Source organism: Manis pentadactyla, chromosome 2, assembly GCF_030020395.1.
Source record: "Manis pentadactyla isolate mManPen7 chromosome 2, mManPen7.hap1, whole genome shotgun sequence".
NCBI lineage: Eukaryota > Metazoa > Chordata > Mammalia > Pholidota > Manidae > Manis > Manis pentadactyla.
Window position 1 is genome coordinate 37,613,085 of NC_080020.1, and position 22,759 is coordinate 37,635,843.

Sequence of the window (22,759 nt, forward strand, 5' to 3'; positions counted from 1 at the left end):
GGGAGATGCATAGTACATTATTATAAGCCATTACAAAACTGTGAGTTCTATGATAGGAACAAAATGTGCACGCTGCTATGGAGGGAGGTTTCTAACCTGATTAGAGATTTAAAGAAAACTGAAGTGCCATCATGCAGCCTGCAATGTGATGGGTAAGTGAGGCAAAATGGAAGGTAGGCTGTCCATTCTAGGTGGAAGAAGTAGAAAATAAAGAGGTCTGGAGTTAAGAACTTACTTAATGCAATGCTTAAAATGTTTTGTTTGCATACAAGTATTGACTGCCTATTAGCTTCCAGTCATTGTTGGTCAAGATATAAGTTGTCCAACAAAGTTTGTGATATCTCCCAAGATATCCCATTTCTTTTGTCTGATGTTTCCTCTCCCTAGATTTCTGACAAGTTATATCGATAACATAGTAATTTAAACATTAGTAAGGAAAAAACCTACAGCATGCAAATGACATGTGCCACAGTCTCAAAATAAAGAGTTGGTAGGTATACAGACTGGATTTCAACCTAGTTCCCCTTGAATCTGAATCCCTATAACTATCGAATTTCACTCTTCAGTCTTCAGGGGAGAGTTTTTGTTAAGTATAGTTTTAATTGTTCTCAACTTGTATGATGCTGTTGAGTCGCTGTCCACTACTCCATCTTTTGCTGTCCCTTATTCCTTTTTGAGAGTGTGGACCTAATGATGGACTAGAATTCAACATCATTTTATCTCTGACTGCTCTGCCAAGTCTAGAGCAGTGCTTTTCACATGCCGAAGAGCAACAAGCAAAGGAACAACCATAGGCTCTGCATCCCCTCACCCCCACCTCCCCTAAAAGGCATAGGTAACAGTAGTAGTGGCAGTTTTCTTTGAAGTCTGTTTGCTTTAAAATATAATATGTTCCCCACTGTCTCCCCTACCCCTGTCCAAATGAGTAAAATAGGTGTTCTAAGAATGTGCCAATTTAACCTGATTTTAGGGAAACCCTGTACCCTACTATTCATACCCCAGAGTGAGAAGTTTGTGAGACATGAGAAATGTGAGCTAGCCAAGACTGATGTCTTTTGCTAAGTCACTCTTTAGATGCCTCAGTGAACTCTATACTTGATTTTGAGACTCTCTCCTGATTGGAAATTCACTACCTGTACCACCTCATTGACCACATTTAGATCTGAAAGCTCCCAGAACTGGAAGCTTTGTATGAGTACATATAAATGATCATTGCTCCTAGAGGTATGGGAACTTAATCACATCTTTGATGTTTCTATGGCCTGCTTAGAATTGATGAAAGCAATGACTTTAATACTTTTTAATTGTCTCCCAGGGTGAGAAAAAAATTGTAAATCTCTATCTTGGTGTATAATTTTATATTTCTACACGTACAACTGAAACAAAAGTTCCTCAAAACAGTGCTTAACTTTGCTACATGTAAGTCACACTGGTATTTTCTCTTGCATTTCACTTTTTTTCTTTAATGTTTATCAAATATACTTATGAGTATCGTTCCATTTGAAAAACATTCATGGGGCAGCAGGAGTCACCATGGAATGGTCAAACTCCTTGCTGTTTCTGTTTACTTGCATGAAACTAGACTGAAGTAAACAGCTTTCCAGAGAGTGGTATGAATCTTGATGCCCAATCAGCTAAAGCTTAATGCTAATGACATTTTTATTATTGTAAATCCTAAGAGCCAGATCTCAAGTTGGCCCTGCCTAACACCCTGAAATGCCTTCAACTTGGGATTCCAGTTATGTAAGTTTATAGAGTATAAATTTCTGGGACACAGAAATATAGTCTAGTACAGTTTTTACTTTGCATAATATAACTATATCAATTTCCTGCTGTGTTGATATTAGGCAGACATGGATTATCACTATAAACTTTTATTACAGGCTAAATTTTGAGGGTTTGGCATTTTTCATTGCTTTATTTCTAGAATCTGATGGTAGTTACTTCAGTGATTCTCTTTAGAGAGATTCCAAATGTTTCACTTATATTCAATCCTCTTTTTTTAATTCAATCCTTAATAACAATGCCACATTGCTTGTTCTTGACATTCATCCCAAGACTGTCTTTGCTGTTTTGCTCAATGGACTGTATTCCTTGACCAATTAAAATAAAGGGCTTTTGGGAAGATAATGATACAGTTCTTCATAAAGAGGCCTACTTTATAAGATCAAATGTGTTGCTATTTTTACATTTGAAAAAACAAGGAAGCACTTTTATAATGGCATTTTTAGATTTATATTACTCAATCTACTATGACATGTAACATGAGTAACATTAGATGATATTTAATGTTTTACATTTCCTCTAGGTTGTGCCCCATCTCCAGGTGCTTATGATGTTAAAACTTCAGATGTATTGAGAGGACCAGTATCCTTTCAGAAATCACAAAGATTTAAAAAACAGAAAGGTAATGGATCCCAAAATAAAATAATGGTTGTATGATCTCATAAGTTTTAAAGTTATGAACAGTATATTTAAAGATGTTCTAGTATTTCTAAAAATGTGAAACTACAGCTATATTTAAATTTTATTGATGAATTTACAAAAGGGTTACCTACAGAACAATGCTTTCATCATTACACCATTGTATAACCAGGAAAAGTAAGCAAGACAGTCAAATAGATAGGTAGTTTCTCTTTTGGTAATTACTTTAACCCTCTGTCAAGGAGTAATAGGGAAATCAGAAAAGTGTGGCATATGTAAAAAATTATTATGCAATTATTTGAGAATGACAATTAAGAAAAGAATAACTTTATATTGCTTCACTAGTAGTTGCAATAAAAAATTTGGAAATTGTTTTGTCTGTAGTGCAAACATCTAAGCACCAATCATGATCTGAACAATTATTTTATTACAGAATCTCAACAGAATCTTAATGTTGACAAAGATACTACCTTGCCTGCCTTAGCAAGAAAATTTAAGACTTTGGGATTAAAGGTGAGGAGCTCTTACATTCTAGCTGATTTATCAATTGTATCATGAAAACATTTCTGGAAAATATTGTATTATATTAGAATGGGCTAAGTGTATAAATTAAGATTATAAGTAAATTAATAAAACATTGTCATCAGGACTCTAGCAAGTTTAACGTTTCTGCCTACATCATTGCTAAATAATATTGTGTTTAAATGTGTTAGTTCAGAATTACAAAGTGGTCTCTTAGTTATTTCTATATATAGATGAATTTTATAATAACCTAGTAAGCCTTTAAAAATTATGGGATGCTTTGATAGTTACCATTTGAGTTATTATGGTTTTATTTGTTTGATTATTTGTTTATGGATAAAAGTAAGCATTAGTGAAGAAAAAGGAAAAAACACATTCTAATTGTTAAAAGAGATTTGCTACTAAAAACTGCCAAGGAGTGGTGGGATATTAAATTCTCAATAACTTCATGTTACGGATCGTGAAGCACCCACATTACTGCTTCCATTAGTTCATAAGGCAAGTTGAACTTTCTTAAGGGGTTGTGCAAATTGATATTTAAATATAAATAAGATTCAGAGTTGAGGAATCAATGCTATAGGTTAAGCTTAGACTTATTTGTTCATTTGCAGTTAGCTCTGTCTCTTGTACTATAATGTAGAGCTGCATTGTCCAATATGGAAGTGAGTACCCACATACTAATATTATTTAATGTATATTTAAAAAGCAATACTCATTTCTGTTATTGGAAAACTTAGATGTTTTTGGAAAAACTTGGGTATGGTGAATCTACATTTTAATCTGTACATTTTATGAAATCTAAATATAAAAAGACATTTCTGATGAAAATTTAGCATCCGAATTGAAATATGCTATACATGTAAAAAACACAGCAAATTTTGAAGACCTGATACAAAAATATAAAATATCTCATTAATTATTTTTATACTAATGATGTTGAAATAAAGCTTTTGATATTTTGGGTAAAATAAAATATTAAAATTTTTACTTTTTAAATGTGGATACTAGAAAATGTTAAAATAAACATATGCCTTGCATTACATTTTTATTGGGCAGCACTAATATAGACACTGTTTTCTTAGAAATTGAAGTAAATATCTTGACTTGAATTTCTTGGAGAAACAGTTTTGAAATTTTGAACTAATTGTAGAATTAACAAACCCTCTTAGAAAATTAAATTATATACAAGTTTATGTGAAACCCCACAATAATAGGTCTCTTCCTCAATAGAAAAAGCCATCAGGTAGGAAATTAATAAATATGAGACTGATATGCCAACCTACCCCCCAACTTAGAAGCCTATAAAACTGATTTCATTCAAGATGTTTATGCATTTTCCATTTTTAATGGAAAAGATGATTCTGTTTTTGACCATTGTGTCAGAAAGGCTGTTAGATATAAAAAGATGTAGTGTGAAAATTATGTCTTATTTAGAATAATGGCAATGAATAGATTAAAATCAAGAGATTATACTATTTTAGTTTTTCCTTATTTCTTTGTATCTACTTTTTTTTCTCTGTAGGTATCAAAGTTTTAAGTGATTTCTCTTTGTAAGATTCTTTTCTTTTTGAAATAGCATAATTATTTAAAATGTATTGCTGTTTAATGTTATAAAGGAGGCAGTCAGTAGCTTATTCATAAAGCTCTACTTGTTCTTTTTACTGGACTTGTTAGAAAAAGCCTAATCTGTGAAAACTTTTAAACCTACAATATTTTGAGATTTAAAGAAACTTTTCCTTCTTTTACCAGCTAAGTAACCTACAAAATGTTTAATAGATTCAGTGAAATTTTTAAAATAGAAATTAACTGTTTGGAATCCTTTATCTTTTCTGATAACTAAAAATCAGATTTGGCTGTAATATTTGCAGCACTTAAATTTATTGATCACTGTTCTTTGACTTTTAAATAGAAAGAATCTCAAAAGAATGATAAAGATTTAAAGACACTGGAAAAAGAGGTAAGCAATGCTGTCAACTGACTGAAAAATAAATGTGCTGTATAATAGCAAGAATTACATAACAGCTAAGAGACAAGGATTCTCTTGCAGTTTGGGGAGTTGTATAGCAAGGCAAATGTGCCATCTGCACCAGTGCCTACAGGATCACGGTTCCTTGGCTTGTATACTGTATTTCAGAACCTGGTTGTCAGTGTGGTACAAATATTTACATTTACTCATAGAGTGTACTCTTCCTGTGTGCTCATCTGTATGTTAAGACAATGACTAGCTAGAGATGCTTGGTGACTGAAATCCTAGCAGGTTCATTGAATCATGACAGAGTTATGCAACCTGCTCTGCACTGTACGTGCATGCCTTCCTCAAGGATAAAATGACCTCAAGCTGTGCTCTCCAATATGTTAGCCACTCACCGCATGTGACTATTTAAATTAAATGAAATTAAGAACTTAGTAATTCAGCTGCATTCATCACATTTCAAGTGGCTTGTAATTCAAGTGGCAATGTAATTCCTCACATCAGGCAGTTGTGAGTGGCTACCATAGTGGGCAGTGCATTTCCACCATGGGAGAAATCTCTATTGAGTAAAGCTGACTAAAGAACCCACTTGCTTCCCCAAGCAGGCCTCAGCTGGTCACTGGCAGCTCTGCTGTTCTTTTTCCATGTTTCCATAGCTGACCAGTTGTTTATCTAGTGGACATAATCTTTTGACATCAAAACTTTCCACTGATTACAGTTAAATATTGGCCTAGGACCAAGAATATGTCAAGATGGGTTTATATATCTGTGCCCTGTTGATGTGACCTTTTTTGTATTTATTTTAATAATAGCTTTCATTTTATTGAGGATACATGCCTATGAGATAGGGATTAATACTTAATAAATGAGTCTCACTGAAATAGCTGATAAGCTAGCAGCAGGGCCACCATTAGAACTGGTCGTTTGTGTCAGTTAATCTTTTAGAATAAAGATGTTTGACAAATAGAGTTCTATTTTATTTAAGCCCTATGGTGTTTGTTGTTTACTTAATTTGAACTAACTGTCAATATTTAAAAGTAAAATTTCATGCACAACAAATTAAGATTTCTGACTTACGTTGCAAAATCAGAAGATCCGACATCACTGTTTCTACATCCCCCTCCAGGGCAATGATATGCTAGGGCTATGCAGGGCTGCCTCCTTGGGACCCCACATTTGCTCTTCAGTCCTCACCTGGCTCTCTTTACATTATGTTACCTGCTTGGCCTTGAGTATAGAGTTTACAAACCCTATTTTGGAGCTTAAGTTTCTTTAACTGCAAAAAGTGTGATACAGATCATTTCAGTGTTCCTTTTTTCCCCTATATTTTGAATGTTCCATTTCACTGCCTTCTGGCTTCCACATTTTCTGGTAACAAATATGTGGTTTTGATTTTGGTTTTGGTTTTCATGTAGTAATTGCAGCGCGAACAATGACTTGCTGATCATTCCGACTGTAGTGCTGAAGGCATTCTACCCAGAAATCCAGTTCTGCCTTCTTGAAAATCAGAAAGATTTTTAGCACTTCAAACTATAATTTGAATTCATATAATTAGAACTAGAGAAAAGAAGAAAGGTTAAATGTAGGAATACTTTAAAAATGAATAAACAGTTTAATTACACCTGGAAATGTAACTAAAATTCTCTATTCTTAAAATGCTTGCAGATTTTTAAGATTATCCTATGTTCAAACAGCTAGTGAAATTAGAATATCTAAGAGCATCGTATCACATTCAAATCAACTTTAATGTTTTAATTACCAGTAGCATCTAGTTATTTGACATTGTATCCATGAATCATTCATTTATCCCTTGTTTCCATCCAGATTCGTGTTCTTGTGCTGGAACGTGGTGCTCAGAACAAGCGGATCCAGGAACTGGAAGCTGAGTTGGAGAAGATGGAAGCAAAGCTAAATGCTGCAGTCAGGGAAAAAACATCTCTCTCTGCAACTAATGCTTCACTGGAAAAACAGCTTATTGAATTAACCAGAACCAATGAGCTGCTAAAATCTAAGGTATCTGACCCGCATGTTAATATTTACAATTGAATAAATAATGAACATTTTTTTTTCTTATAGTTGTTCAGTAATTTTAGGCTCTCATTTAGTCCTTTTCCCTCACTTAAATATTAAACTGCTTCCAGTAGGAATTATTACGTCTTTTTTATTATGTTGCCTGGCATGTAAGAGGTTATAAGCAAACAAGTTAATTTCTGTTTTAATGTCTGGCATTTTCTCACCCTCCTTCAAAGCTACCACCAGTAAATAAGGCCATTAATAAAAGTTGCAGAATTTACATCTACAAACTGTTTTAAAGATCTTTCTCTGAAGTAAATAATAGCATAATAGTAGGCATCCACCTCAAATCCTTTTAGGAGTGAAGAAGAAAATGAATACATTTTTGAACTAAATGTGTTCAATAGATAAATTGTGTTTGTCAATATTAATATACTAATAGATCTTAAAAGACTTAACATGGTTGTCCTGCTTTTTATAAAAGTGGAAAGAGGCTGTAAATCACTGTTTTAAGTAGTAAGAGTCATTTATTCAGGGCCTTTAATGTGCTGGGCTCTTTGCTTATAAAGGGAGTGAGGGTGCACAAGAATTAAGCAAACAGAAGGGAGCAGATTCCAGGGCCCACCTCAGGGAGATTCTGATTTAGGAGGCCTGAGATGGACCCTTTTGTCTATGTATTTCAAAGTTGATGAGGAAATTCAGATGCATTTTGTTAAGCAAATATATTTTATGAAATCCTTTTCCAGAAGCTTGTTATATAGAGACTTGCAATGGACTTTGCAGAATGTAGAGGTAAGTGGCCACCCAAGCTACTTTAAAAAATAAAGCAAAACATCTCATTAAGGAAAATTAGAGACAAGAACAGCAGTAGAGTAAAATCAGTGTTGGTCAAGGCAAATAATAGTTCCAATAATAGATACAATAATCAATGTCTAAGTGAGTTTCTATAGGACTTAGTAGAAAAGATTTCTGAATTTTCTATGTGTTTGTTGTACTTAGTTTTATGAAGATAGTAACCAGAAGAATATGAGAATTCTAAGCCTGGAATTGATGAAACTTAGAAACAAAAGAGAAACAAAGATGAGGGTGAGTGATACCTTTGGTAAGTTTGCTGTGTCTGGATCTGGAGATTTGAACAATTTCTCATTTCCTAAAGCATATTTCTGTCGTATAGAGTATGATGGCTAAAGAAGACAGCATGGAGGCAAAGCTCCAGGTCACCCAGAAGAATCTTGAAGAGTCTCAGGGGAAAATAGCACAACTTGAGGGGAAACTGTGAGTGACTAAAAGGAAAGAGAAATCAAATTTCACTGATTCTTGACTTACGTCTCCCACATCATTATTGTGTACTGAGGCCTTAACCCTCCCTCAGTCCTTTCCTCCTTGCCTCCCACTACTTGCCCTGTTTCTCTTCCTAAGTAACAGCAAAGCCCTAATCATCCCCAAATATTTTATGCTGAAAAGATGTATGAATGTACATTTTCTGTGTCACTGATAAGGAAAGGTCTCATTATCTTTCTAATAGCATGAACTCTCTAATGGCATGATCTTATGGAGGGGTAGGCCAAAGTTAAGAAACATAGGTATTGGAAGCTGTGATTAATGCACAATCTTAGCCTTCTTTTTATTACTGAGCTGTAATATACATACAACAGAATGCACGGATCATAAATAGTCAGTGTGATGACTTTAAAAATTGTATACACCTTTGTAATCCCCATTCAACAACATAACGAACAATGCCATCCCCTCAGAAATTCGTTGGTGCCCCTTCCTGCTCCCCTGCTCTTCTACCTGTAATGCCCCACCACCTCACAACTTTCTGACTTCCATAACTATAAATTATTTTGGCCATTTTTAGAACATTTGGCACAGTATATGTGGGGGAAGGAGGGTTCTTTTGTTCAACAAAATTTTTTGAGAATCAGCCACATTGTTGTATTACAATTTGTTCCTTTTTATTTCTGAGTAGCATTCCACTATATGGATATCCCTCCATTTGTTTACTGTTCTCCTTCTAATCAGTATTTGGGTTTCCAGTGTCTGAGTACTATGCATAAGACTGTTCTGTAATTCTTTTTGTGGACATATTTTTATTTCTCTCGTGTAAATATCTAGGAGTGAAATTATGGGTCTTAGGGTAGTGTAAAATATTTTAAAGAACCCAAAAAGCGGTCTTACCCTTTTACACTCGTACTTAGCGGTGTATGATAGTTAAATTTGTTCTTCATCCTCACAGAACTTGATGTTGTAGATCTATTTGATTGTGGCCTCCTTAGTATGTATAAACTAGTATCTTATTTGTGATTTTAATTTGTTACTATAAATGTTATGTTTCTCTTTATGTGCTTATTGACCATTCACATATATCCTTTCAGCAAGTGTCTAAGTCTCTTGCCCATTTTGTAAATTGAGTTGTTTAGAGGAGGTAAATGTGTGAGTAATTGACTATAAGGCAACTGAGAACAAAGGCTTTATGGCACACAAAATGCTACTTTGCATGTGTGATGGGTTGGATAACCAGGAAAGCTACAAAAAGATCATTTCTAACACTTGGAGTTTTATAGATGATGATTCTTGTCATCATAGCCCTCTTATCAGGCTATATTTGGAAAGCTCACTCACTTAAAAAAAAACTCGACTCTTTTATTTGCATATATTAAATTGATTTACATATATTAAATTACATTGAGAGGTCACATAAAATAATGGTTCAGAGTTTGGGCTCTGAGGACATCCTGTCTGATACAACATTATCTGGAACAGAATAAGTGTTTCATGTGATTATTGTATGCATTAATATGTGCTTTTTTTTTTAGTTTTTGCCTAGAGAAAGAAAAAATTAATGAAAAATCTGAAACAGAAAAGCTCCTAGAATACATCGAAGAAATTAGGTAACATGAATAGTAGTTTAAATTGGACCTTATTTTGTTGAATAGTGGTGAATGCGTCATTTTTATTGTCTTTTGGTTAATTTTCCCTGTGCCTTAATAGATGTGCTCTTCGAAATAATTTTTTTTTAATGCAGTTGTGCATCAGATCAAGTGGAAAAATACAAACTGGATATTTCTCAATTGGAAGAAAATATGAAAGAGAAGAATCATGAAGTTTTAAGCCTTCAGCAAGCTCTTGAGGAAAATATTGCTTTATTTTCTAAACAAGTGGAGGATCTGAATGCTAAATGTCAGCTGCTTGAAAAGGAAAATGGTAGTGTTTACAGTATTACTTTCTTTAGATGAGTGATGCATACAGTATTTAAGACAAGTACTACTGTGCAAAAACAGTTTTTAAAATAATTATGTAAAAACATAAAAACTTTGTTCTGTATATAAGAATTTTTGTCTTTCATAATGTTCTCTTTTTATTTCAATATATTGTCTTGGCTGAAATATATTCAGTTGTGCAATTCTTGGCTTCACCACTGGGTGGCCACTGGCAGTTGACAGCGGCAAAGAACTAGGCTTGGGCTTTCCATGTAACGTACCATATACATTGTATTGTATATAGTGATACAAACTTCAGAGTGGTGTTTTGGCTTTATTTTCACTTGATCTGTGTAACACTGTTAAAAGCAGTAAAATAGAATATTATGGAAATTTGGGTTTCCCAAAGTTACTATTAGTAGCTAATTGCAATGTTTCAATTGCTTCCCTTTTATAGAAGACCTTGTCAACAAGGATAGGGAAAAGGATGACAGTCTAAATTCTGAAATACAAAACTTAAAGGAGAAGATTATTCTTGAAAAACAAGAACGTGAAAAACTACAAGAAAAAGAGTTGCAAATTGATTCACTTCTGCAACAAGAGAAGGTAGTTTACTACAATATTTTTTTAAAAAAGAAACTGGTGCTTATGTCATCCATTCCCTGTGTATCAGAAAACCTTTAAACCGTATATATCCTTTGAGCCAACAATTCTATTTTTTAGAAACATATTCAGGAAATAATCATATCTATGAATCAGAGTTAGCAACAAAGATGTTCACTGCAAGGTTATTGATAATGTGAAAAAATTATAAGCAACAGATGAAACAAAATAAGGAAATTGTTTAACTTTTTTTTCTGGCACATTCTTATGTCAGGCTACTACATAAACATTTACAGTTATATTGTGAAGCAGTGACTAATTACACGAGAAGCAAAACTGACATTTTTTTAAGACCCAGATTAAATAAAAAACATTTTACATATCAATGAAAATAAAAGATGGGCCACTAAAAAAAAGAGCATAGGACAGAGATAGATCACTTTAGAAGTGGAAGTTCAGATAGCCTGTAAACATGAAGAGTTGCTCTACCTTAGTAGTGAAAGAAAGGAAAGTAATTTTTTTCACTTACATAATTGGCACAAATGAAAGCTTTTGATAATATGTAGCACATTGGTGGGAGCAAACAGATACCCAGCTGTACTGATGTGAAATACATTGTTGGGCAACGTGCAACAACCAGAGGAATTCAGCACATCTATGTATCTATGACTTGAAAAATATCTCAACAACTACATACATGTATCATTTACATATTTTATGTATATAAATATATAGAAAAAGACCAAAAAGCACATATACACAACTAGTACTTGGGAATGGGAAAACTAAGATTGGGGTGGGGGGTAGTCAAAGACAATTTCATTAAATTTGTATGTGTTTATTATTTTTCCTGCCGTCCAATTCCACACCTGCAGTTATTATTAGCAAACCTGTCAAATATTTCTCTGTATCTTAGTACCTAAGAGATATGTCTCCTAAATGCATTTCTAAGAATGTAAAGGATGTAGAGAATGCCAAGTTTACACCAACCTTTTCTTTCATTAAGAGCACTCTTGGCATGTCTACACCAGTATTTTGTTGTTTGTTTCTTAGGGGTTTTTTTGAGGTGTAATTCAATACATTATATTAGTTTCAGATGTACAGTGTAATGATTCAGTATTTATGTTTCAAAATGATTACGACAATAAGTCTGTTAATATCTATCACTATGAACCGAGATTTTTTTTCTTGTGATGAGAACTTTAAGATCTACTTTCTTACCAACTTTCAAATATGCAAATACAATATTGTTAACTATAGTTAGCATTACATCCCTCTGATTTAAATATTTTGTAACTGAGAATTTGTGCCTTTTGATTACCTTCACCCATTTTTCTCATATTCCAGTCCCTCTGGCAACCACCAGTGTGTTCTTTGTCTATGAGCTGCTTGTTTTGGTTTGGTTTGGTTTTAGTTTTTAGATCCCACATATAAGATCATACAGTATTTGTCTTTCAGTGTCTGATTTCACTTAACATAATGCCCTCAAAGTCCATCTATGTTGCCACAAATGATAAGATCTCCTTATTTTGTATGTCTAAATAATATTCCATTGTGAACATGTACCACATTTTTTTATCAGTTCATCTATCAATGGACACTTGGGTTGTTTCCATATCTTGGCTATTGTAAATAATGCTGCAATGAACACAGGGATGCATATATCTTCTCAAGGTCATGTTTTTCATATGCTTCAAATGCCTAGAAGTGGAATTCTTGGATCATATGGTAGTTATATTTCAATCTTTTGAGGGCCCTCCATACTGTTTTCTATAATGACTGTACTAATTTACATTCCCACCAACAGTGTATGAGGGCTCCCCTTTCTCCACATCCTGGCCAACACTTATTATTTCTTGTCTTTTTGATAATAGCCATTCTAACAGGTGTGAAGTGATATCTCATTATCATTTAAATTGGTACTTCCCTGATGGTTAGTGATGTTGAGCATCTTTTCATGTACCTGTTGGCATCGGTATGTCTTCTTTGGGAAAAATGTCTGTTTAGATTCTCTGCCTACTTTTTAATCAGATTGTTTTTTTCCTATAGAGCTGTGTGAGTTCTTTATATATTTTGGAGATTAGCCCCTTAGCAGATATATGATTTGCAAGTATTTTCTCCTATTCAGTAGGTTGCCTTTTCATTTTGTTAATGGTTTCCTTGCTGTTCAGAAACTCTTTAGTTTGATGTCACCCCACTTGTTTATTTTTGCCTTTGTTGCCTTTGCTTTTGGAGTCACATCCAAAAACTAATTGCCAAGAACAATGTCAAGGATCTAAATGCCTATATTTTCTTCTAGGAGTTTTATGGTTTCAGGTCTTATATTCAAGTATTTAATCCATTTCAAATTAATTTTTGTGTATGGTGTAAAAGAGTGTCCAGTTTCACTCTTTTGTATGTAATAAATGTAAAATATCATTTATTAAAGAGACTGTCCTTTCTCCATTGTATATTCTTGGCTCCTTTGTCATAAATTAGTTGACTATATATATATATGGGCTTATTTACAAGCCCTCTATTCTGTTCACGAATCTGTGTCTAGTTTTATGCCAATACCATACTGTTTTGATTACTATAGCTTTGTAATACAGTTTAAAATCAGGAAGCATGATACCTCCAGCTTTGTTGTTCTTTCTCAAGATTGCATTGGCTATTCAGAGTCTTTTGTGATTCCATACAGATTTTATGATTGTTCTATTTCTGTGAAAAATCCCAATGAAATTTTAATAGGATGCATGGAATCTGTAGATTGCTTTGGCTAGAATGGACATTTTAACAATATTATTTCTTGCATTCCATGAGCATAAAATATCTTTTCATTCATTTGTGTCTTCACTTTAGTTGCAATGTTAGAATTTTTTTTGCAATGGTAAGTTGTGTTTTCTGTACTTTAAAATGTATTTATGTAATACTGAAATCATAGTATACTATTTATATACTATCATATGAAAAAATTCATCATAAAAGTCACTTAAAATAGGAATTTAGTTTTACAAGAAATGTGTGTTACATAGATAAAACACTGAACTAACATTTACTACATGTTAGCAAGGTGTAGAATATGACAAACTGAAAGTTATATCTACATTTTTCATATTTCCTTGAGGCTCTTACGTTTAATGTTCATTTTTTATACTTCTTTTTGTCCTTAGTAAAAGCTCACAGTGCCATTTCAAATTATTTTAGTGGTTTTCTATTTGGCTGTAGGAACTGTCTGCCAGTCTTCAGCAGAAGCTATGTTCTTTTCAAGAGGAAATGATTAAAGAGAAGAATCTCTTTGAGGAAGAATTAAAGCAAGCACTGGATGAGCTAGATAAATTACAGCAGAAGGAAGAACAAGCTGAAAGGCTGGTCAAACAGTTGGAAGAGGAAACAAAATCTCAAGCTGAAGAACTAAAACTCCTGAAAGAAAAGCTGAAAGGGTGTGTATTATTGAACCTCATGTTTACATATAACTTCAGATGCTAAACAATATTTTTTAATACCTTCTTTGGTATTCTCACATGACTCATGCAAGTGGATGCAGTTGACATTATTTTCTAAGTAAAAAATGAACACAGAGAGGTCAAGTGCATCCATAGGATATACAGACAAATAAGTATAACAGCCAAAGTTTGAATCAGTGGCCTTTCTTTTTTTTAAGGCCAAAGGTTTAACTAAAGAGAATGTTATAAACAAATACCAAAGTTTAGGGTTCCTTTACTACTCTTAGGTGGTCTAAAAATTGTTGAACATCAGCATTACAGCAATAATGAATTTAGAAAAAACAAAAAAATAAGAATCCCTTCCTTAAATAAGAAACCTTTCCATTTTTTGCCTATATGTACACCAGTTTATGTAGTATAAGTTATACCTTAGTTACCTTTTTGAGGGAGTACAAACACTCAGAAGTAACAACCAAAAAAGTAAAATGGGAAACAACAACTAAATTTGGGAAACATTCAAAAAAGCAGAAAGACTGAGATCTCAGATTTGTTCTTTTACTCTTGATCCATCTTATTCTCATCATATTATGCACACTTACCTACTACATTTATTTAAATTAAAATATCCAGGTTAATTGTTGAGTTCAAATTGCAAGTAAAATATTAATGTTACTTGAATCCTTGGGAATTTCGTCACTAAAATATTTTTAACAAAGAGCCAGAGGACTGACTATACATGAACCTACAGAATTGCAATGTATCTCACAACTGTATCTGTCTCTTGTGAGATATTTCTGTTAATAATCCCTTTTCTGTTTTCTTGTGATTAGTAATAAAATGAACACCAAGGTTGTATATGTTCCTGCTTTTTGGGGAACAGTACCAAAGTATAATTAGGGGAATTGTTATATATATGCAGTCTCAGGGAACAGCCACTTTTAAGAAACTGAAGTTGATTTCAGTTTCAGAGAGGAAAGAACTTTGAGACAATGGTTTATTCTAACTCAAAGAACTGTTTGCAGAGCAAAATAATCCTAATTTCTTTAATTTTCTCTTTCATTAGATACAAAAGGATTTTATTAGATGATCTCTAAGATTTCTTCCAGCCTCGAAATTTCAGGAATGAGAGCAAAACTAAGAAATGAAAGTGATTCCTCTAGGGGACAGGGAAGGGAATATTTTTATTATAGACCCTTTAATACTATTTGATTGCTTTTAGCTGAGGTGTCTATATTTTTTAAATCCCATCCTCATTACAGAATGAATTTGATCAGCTCTGTTTATCTTGTCTCAGTGTCTGACAGTCTGTAAGTGAATAAAGCTTATGTACAGATTTTAGTTCTATATGTTCTTTTAAAAGATCTCTTTCAGCTCATCATATGCTTATCTTAAGAATTTTATGACCATTTCGGTAATATATAATGATAATATTTCAAAAAATTCTGAGGTTTGTAATATATATTAATAAAAATGACTTAAAAGCTATTCTCTCTATATAAAATAATCCACTAAATAAGTTGTCAGAATTTTTTGAAATATTATCATTGAATCTTTGAGTAACAATTTATTATTTGGGCTATTGGTATAATGAAAATAAATCTACATAGAGCTATAAACTTTTTTCAAAAGAACTTTTTAAATGAAGTGCCTTTAACTGTATTTAGTATTGCTTAAATGCAGAGAATTAGACTTTATATTCAATCCAAGTTCTTTAACTAGTACTCCTCATTCTTTAGTCTTGGCTACTGCTAATAAGATTCTGTTACAGTCATTTTACATTAGCTTCTTCCAAAATAAATGTTTAAACTACTTACATAAATATATATAACTACAAAATTTAAATATAGAAATAAGTAGATCAGGAGTGTATATCAATAATACCTTAATAAAAAATTTTTTTTAAAAAGAAAGAAAGAAGTAGATCAGGATGAAACAAAGTAAGAGCAGAAAGATTAGATGAAACTAGAAAAAAAGTTAGTACATAAATAAACATGCTATTGGAGGCAGGTCCTAAATTTAGATCTGTGCAAAGATGAAGATACGGGATGCATGAACCATAGTGCCAAAGATAAATACTAATCTCTTTTTTAGGGTAATGGCGTGTGATTAGAATTTTGTCTTTGAATTGTTCCTTTTTCTTAGGAAAGAGACTGAACTGGAGAAGAGTAATGCTGCCCACTCTCAGGCCTTCCTGCGTTTGCAGGAAAAGTGTAATAGTACAGCACAAAACCTTGGAGATGTTACTGCTCAGTTTGAAAGGTACGGAGGGGACCTGCACTCTCAAATATAATATGAGCAGGGAAGGGTGTTTACCTTGGGAGATCTGTGAAAAAATAATCACAATCACACAATTAGAATGGTCAGCATTACTGTAAATCCCATAATGATCAACATTATGGACATGTAGCATTACCTGGTAACTTTACTGTATGTAGAAATTTCTCCTTCCGACTATCCACTTCACATTTCATGCACTCTCAAACCTTTGGCAATTCTGTTTCCTTCCCCTGATGTCATCATTTCCCTCATGAAGAATTCAGAAGACTTTATTTCCTCGTTATCAAACCTATAAGCACACCTGCATTTATACTCGTCCTGTCTTCCACCTATTACAGAAGTGTCCTATAGTCTTTTTAGCCTTCAGTGACATCATTCTATCATTTATCCTTTGTCTCTCATAATTTTCAACCTTTCTGCTAGACTTTTTCCAGTATTAAAGAACATGCTATTGTACTTTCACCTTTATAATACATCAGTTTTATAAATAACCTCTCCACCACAACTTCTGCAGCTATCTGCCAATACCCTTCACTCCCAACACCCTTCTTATCTCTCAGTTCTACTCATTACAGTCCATCTTGTTGACATATAGAAGATTCCCTATATGCTGTATCCACTTCCTTGCTTCCTATCCCATCTGTTTATTATTTTTCCCTTTTTAAAAGAAAAGTTTATTTTTAGGGCTGGGAGTGTTCAAATTGCAAGACATAAGATAGCAAATACCTAAACATCTCTCACCAAGAGCATATGACTGTTAACATTTTAATTTGTAATTTCCTTTAGATCATTTTGGGGGAAGGTCTCTTTCTTATATCTGTTTTAATATACTTAATAAATACAAAAGATATGCAACATGTACATAAGTTACAAAGCATAAAGGTAAAATCAACATGCATAAGCCTATAAGACAATTAATAAAAGATTTTCAAAAACTTGGTGCATATATAATATATATGTATGTATGTATGTAGGTATATATGCGTGTGTTCTTCCAATATCCTATCTTCATGCCTTCCCTCAACAACAACACCATCTCAAAGCCTACATTAACTATTTTCGTTCTTTTTTCCTGTGTATAATTTTACAATGTACAACCATACAAACAATATATTATCTAGTTGCTTTATCATGAACTTCACCAGAAGATGTCATTATAGTGTATGCTATTTCCTGAAACTCGTCTTTTTATTCTACACTATGTATGTTTCTAGGATTAAATTGTTTTGTTGACTAATGCTATAGTTTGTTCATGGTAACTGTATAGAATATGTTATTTTACTAACATAGCAGTTTTATTAATCCTTTCTCACTTTGGGCTTTGGGGTTGTTATATGTTACTTTTGTTATTATTAATGGTACTCATATGAATCTACTTACAGTCTCCTAGTGAAAGGTGTAAGAATTACTGTAGAGTCATACATGTGTGAATGTTTGCCTTTGAAACTGAATGCCAAATTGCTTAACAAAGTGGGAGTAAGAATCTACATTCCCACTAATGAGACATGAGTAACAACTCTTCTTTTCCTTTTAACCTTCTTAAAATGTTGTCAGTGTTCCAGGTCTGAAATGGCTTCTTATTGTGAATAATTCATCCTTCCTTTTCTGTAAGAGGCTTGTGTATGACTTTAGTTCATTTCTGTATAGGATTATTATCTTCACCTCATTGATTTGTAGAGTTTTTATCAGCAATATAGGTTGCAAATATCTTCTACCAAAGTGTGGCTTATCTTTTCATTTTACTAAAGGATTTTTCCTGATGAATGGAAATTCCTGACTTTAATGTGGTTAAATTTATAGATTTTTATGTGAACATGTTTGCATCTCATTTAAAATTTCTACCCCAAGAACATAAAGGTAGTCATCCATTTTTCTTCTAAATTTTCAAAGTTTCGCTTTCATATTTCCACCTAAAACTGATTTCTGCATGTGCAATGATAGGGGGATCAAATTTATTTTTTGTTTTTCCATATGGACAACCAATTGCCCAGTATCCCCAGTGATCTGTTCCTACATGTGATATATTATCACATATATATCATACATACACAATGTATATGTGTAAATATATTTTAATTATAATTTATATCTCACAACATAAATAAAATTATACAATAACATATACACACACACACACACACACACATACATATACATATATATAATTTTTTTAGTGCTGTTCTCAACCCTGTAAAGGGAATTTCCCTTTTTGCTACTTTGAAAAATAGAGTCATAGGAGGTTTTTAGCTGTTCTGACTTCACTCACCATCAGTGTGCTAATAAAATTAAAATTTATCTCTTCAAACCAGACGTCTCCTTTCAGCTCCATACCCATCCATCCAGCTGCCTGCCTGACATCTCCCAAGTTAGCTATCTCACCATTGTCTAATGATCACCTGTCCAAAACGACCTTGACCTTCTTTCTATCTCTTTCTACTTCTAGTCTCCTATTCTTTTTCTTTCTCAGTCAGTGACATCTCCATCTTCCCATCTTCTCATTCCATAAATCTGAGAGTCAACTTTGATTATTTTCTCTTCCTTTCTCCCAACATCCAATTTATTTCTTGAATTTTTCAATTTTGCCTCCAGAAGAGATCTCACATCTTACCGTTGCCAACTCCTTAATTCAGGCCGCCTTTATCACTCACCTGGGCTGATAAATAATTGTCTTCCAGTTAGTCTTTCAGTTCTGCATTCATGCCCCTTCCCCAATCCATTCATCACCTGTGTCCAGAGTATTCCACACACAGATTTAGAGACTATTACCGTCTTCCCTTTCTCCCTCAGACACACCCATTGTACCCCAGTGATGACCAGCCCATTCCTCTAGCTTCTTACTCATGTTTCAGTCTCATCTCTTAAAGAGCTGTGTTCTACCTGCCTATGAGTACATATGCATCTTTTCTCTCTGAAATACTTTCTGCTAACTGCCTTACTAACTCCTCTTTATCCAGCATGTCTCAGCTTAACTATAAATTCCTGAGTAACCAACCAAAATGTAGGGTCCCCTGTTCTATCAGTTTAAGGCACTCTGTAGTTGTCCTTTGCAACACTTAACAAATTTAATTATACATCTATTTTTCCATCTTTTTTTCATGATCTAGAGGGGCATTTTCCTATCTTCCCCACAAGACCATAAACTCTGTGAGAGGAGGTGCAGAGATTGTCTATTTTCTTTTGTTTTGGAGTAATTTTCATGTTTAGTAGTTGATTTTTTTCATCTTTATGCATACCTCCTACACGTAGTAGGCACTTGACTTTTTTCTTTGAATGAACAGCATACCACATAAACTCATTAGCACAGATCTTAAAACACTGAATTCTTAATTATATAAATGCATAAATAGGTTATAAGATTTGTTAGTTTTACCTAAACATGTATAAATATAAACTAATCAGCTATACAGTTGTCATGCATGCAGGAGTTAGATAAATCCTTTAACCATTTTTTTTTCCAATAAGCTATAAAGCAATAACAGCTAATGAGATAGAAGATCTTAAGCTGGAGAACTCATCACTTCAGGAAAAAGTGGCCAACGCTGAGAAAAGTGCAGAGGATGTTCAGCATCAGATATTGGCAACTGAGAGTGCGAATCAAGAATATGCAAAGTATGTAAGAGAAGTAAAACCTTCCCACACTTGTGGCCTTAGAACCAGGAAGACAGTTTAATGTCGTTGAATGCCAGCTATTAAGTGATGCAAGGAATTGTAGTTCCTGGCTTGTTTCGGGTGATCTTTAACTGCAAATTAAGAATTTATGCAGTTAAAAAAAAATACCATTCTTGAAGAGTTCCTTGAGTTTAAAAACCAGTAAAGGAAAGAAAATGAAAGTAGTTAAAATGGCTATAAAATATTTAGTGGACTCTTCTCTCTTAAACTCAAGGATGCTTCTAGATCTGCAGTCCAAATCAGCACTTAAAGAGGCAGAAATTAAAGAAGTCACAGTTTCTTCTCTTAAAAAAGTAACTGATTTGCAGAATCAACTCAGGCAACAAGAGGAAGACTTTAAGAAGCAGCTAGAAGAGAAAGAAGCAAGGTAATGCAGGTTTAGAACCTGAGGGCCACATATCTCAGTGATTTTTTCTAACATACCGTTTCTAAACTTAGTTTTCTCTTCCAGAAAATCTGGAAAAGAAAATACAATGGCAGAATTAACTGAGGAAATGAATAAGTGGCATCTCCTTTATGAAGAACTATATAATAAAACAAAACCTTTTCAGGTTTGTCAAACTTCCTTGTGTTTGTTTTAGGAATTCACTTTGTTCCCTATCACAGTCATGACAGTGGCTTGGCTTTTCTGAAAGATCATTTTGCTGTGCATCTATAGTGCCAATTTAAATTCCTATTAAAGAAGTCTTATAAAGTTTATTAAATTGTTATGCATAATTTGTTAATATAGCCTTTCTAGGCTAAAAAATACCTTCTAATAAGAGACTTAAGTTAATAGCTTAGAAGGCTCTTCTGATATGAGCTTTTGATAATTCATCTATGTAAATTTGTGATGCTTATTTTGTTATGACCTTCTTAGATTAACACACTGATCTTAAAAAATAAAAGATAAATGCTAAACGTGGCACTTAAATAGAGTAGAAGAACAGCATTGGTTATGTGGTGATCTGGCTGATACAGACTAGGCTGCCTAGCTGGCCTTCTTTCAGTTTTTTTCCCTTGATTTTAGTGGTCTTTTAAATGAAAATCAAAAAGTTTTTTAAAAGAGTCTCAGGGAATTTATAGAATCCTGAGAATATGTCAGTATAATCTGGGTTTTGAATCCATTGGGGTTTTTGTTTGTTTTAATTTTCTTTTACTTCAGTTTTCTTTATCGTTTATATGAGGTGAGTAAGATGTAACCATCTTAAGTCTTTAATTTTTAAAAACATCTTTTTCAGCTACAACTGGATGCATTTGAAGCAGAGAAACAGGCTTTGTTGAATGAACATGGTGCAGCTCAGGAGCAGCTAAATAAACTAGGAGATTCATATGCTAAATTATTGGGTCATCAAAATCTAAAGCAAAAAATCAAGCACGTTGTAAAATTGAAAGATGAAAATAGCAAACTCAAGTCGGTTCGTAAAGTAACAGTTCTACTGAGGGTACTGGGGGGGTGTATTTTTTGTTCTATTTATAACCTTTAAGTGGAATGGCAGGGCCACAGTGATCAGGCTCCCAGCATTAATAGCACACAGCATCCAGGCACAGCCTTTGTTCCATGGAAGAAAGAATTCTCTACCTCTCAACCACGAGGGCTTGGCTCACGGCCTCAGCACCAGGTCACTGGGGTCAAGATGAGAAATGCTGATGCCCTACTCCTGCTGGCAGGAAAGGCCTGTGACTATGAGCTGGAGAAGAGGGAGCCCCGGGTTCGTGGCTGCTGCAGTCTGCCACGGAGTTTTCACCTTACTAACCTGGGAGTGGGGAAAGGAGGAGCAGGCTTGGTTCAAATGCCACAGGCCTTCATGTCCTTCTACACATTTTTTGTACATTTGCCTAAACAGATGTTTCTTCATCGGCTATTTTGCCTTAGGACCATTTTTAGGAGCTTTAAATTGTTGCCTTAGTTTCGCGGAGAAGCAGGTCAGCAGAGCTTCTGCTGTCATGCAAGAAGTTGATCTCAGCATTTAATTTGGAGATGAAAGGTACCTTGTATCAGAAAGGTACCTTTGTATCTGTAGAATGGCAAGAAGAGTTAAATGATTTATCTTCTTTGTCACAGATGTTCAAAGTCATTTTCTAATTTGTAGCCTTAAAGCCTATTTCTAATAGTGATTTTTGCTAATTGGTTTGATACATGAGCAACTTTGGATCAGTTTACCAATCAGTAAAATTAGTAACACATTTCACCAACATGATCTTTAATGATCGTTTATTGTCCATATTTTCCTTACATAGGAGGTGTCAAAACTGCGTTCTCAGCTTGCTAAAAAAAAGCAAAGTGAGACAAAACTTCAAGAGGAATTGAATAAAGTTCTGGGTATCAAACACTTTGATCCTTCAAAGGCTTTTCTTCATGAAAGTAAAGAAAATTTTACTCTCAAAACCCCACTGAAAGAAGGTAAGAAATGAATAAATATATAAAAGTTTCATCTTCCTTTGGATTTGCTTTCACAGCATTTAGTAAGTTATCTGTTTTTGTGACCTGTGAAAATTTGTTGACAGTTTCTGATGTAAGAAGCAATTCTTACTGAGATTTTGTGTCAAATGCTTTTCTTTCTTCCTCCCATACTATATTTTCCATGTGTCCAGATCCCACCTGTCCTTCAAGCCCAGTTCAAATTCCACCTTCTTTGAAGGCTGGTCTGACTTTTTTTGTTCTTACCCGG

General features: G+C 33.7%; 1 protein-coding gene across 2 annotated transcripts in view; it reads left to right on the plus strand.

Annotated features, from left to right (window-relative positions):
- HMMR (hyaluronan mediated motility receptor) overlaps positions 1-22,759 on the plus strand; it is a 59,345-nt gene that overhangs the window by 2,101 nt on the left and 34,485 nt on the right. For both annotated transcript variants that reach the window (XM_057491485.1, XM_036920934.2), the window contains exons 2-17: positions 2,309-2,407; positions 2,858-2,937; positions 4,856-4,903; positions 6,743-6,931; positions 7,931-8,017; positions 8,106-8,206; positions 9,751-9,825; positions 9,960-10,138; positions 10,592-10,740; positions 13,945-14,159; positions 16,305-16,421; positions 19,902-20,048; positions 20,323-20,475; positions 20,560-20,659; positions 21,329-21,505; positions 22,329-22,491. In XM_057491485.1, the coding sequence (XP_057347468.1) occupies positions 2,309-2,407; positions 2,858-2,937; positions 4,856-4,903; positions 6,743-6,931; positions 7,931-8,017; positions 8,106-8,206; positions 9,751-9,825; positions 9,960-10,138; positions 10,592-10,740; positions 13,945-14,159; positions 16,305-16,421; positions 19,902-20,048; positions 20,323-20,475; positions 20,560-20,659; positions 21,329-21,505; positions 22,329-22,491 (2,079 nt within the window). The remainder of the gene's footprint in view (positions 1-2,308; positions 2,408-2,857; positions 2,938-4,855; positions 4,904-6,742; positions 6,932-7,930; positions 8,018-8,105; positions 8,207-9,750; positions 9,826-9,959; positions 10,139-10,591; positions 10,741-13,944; positions 14,160-16,304; positions 16,422-19,901; positions 20,049-20,322; positions 20,476-20,559; positions 20,660-21,328; positions 21,506-22,328; positions 22,492-22,759) is intronic.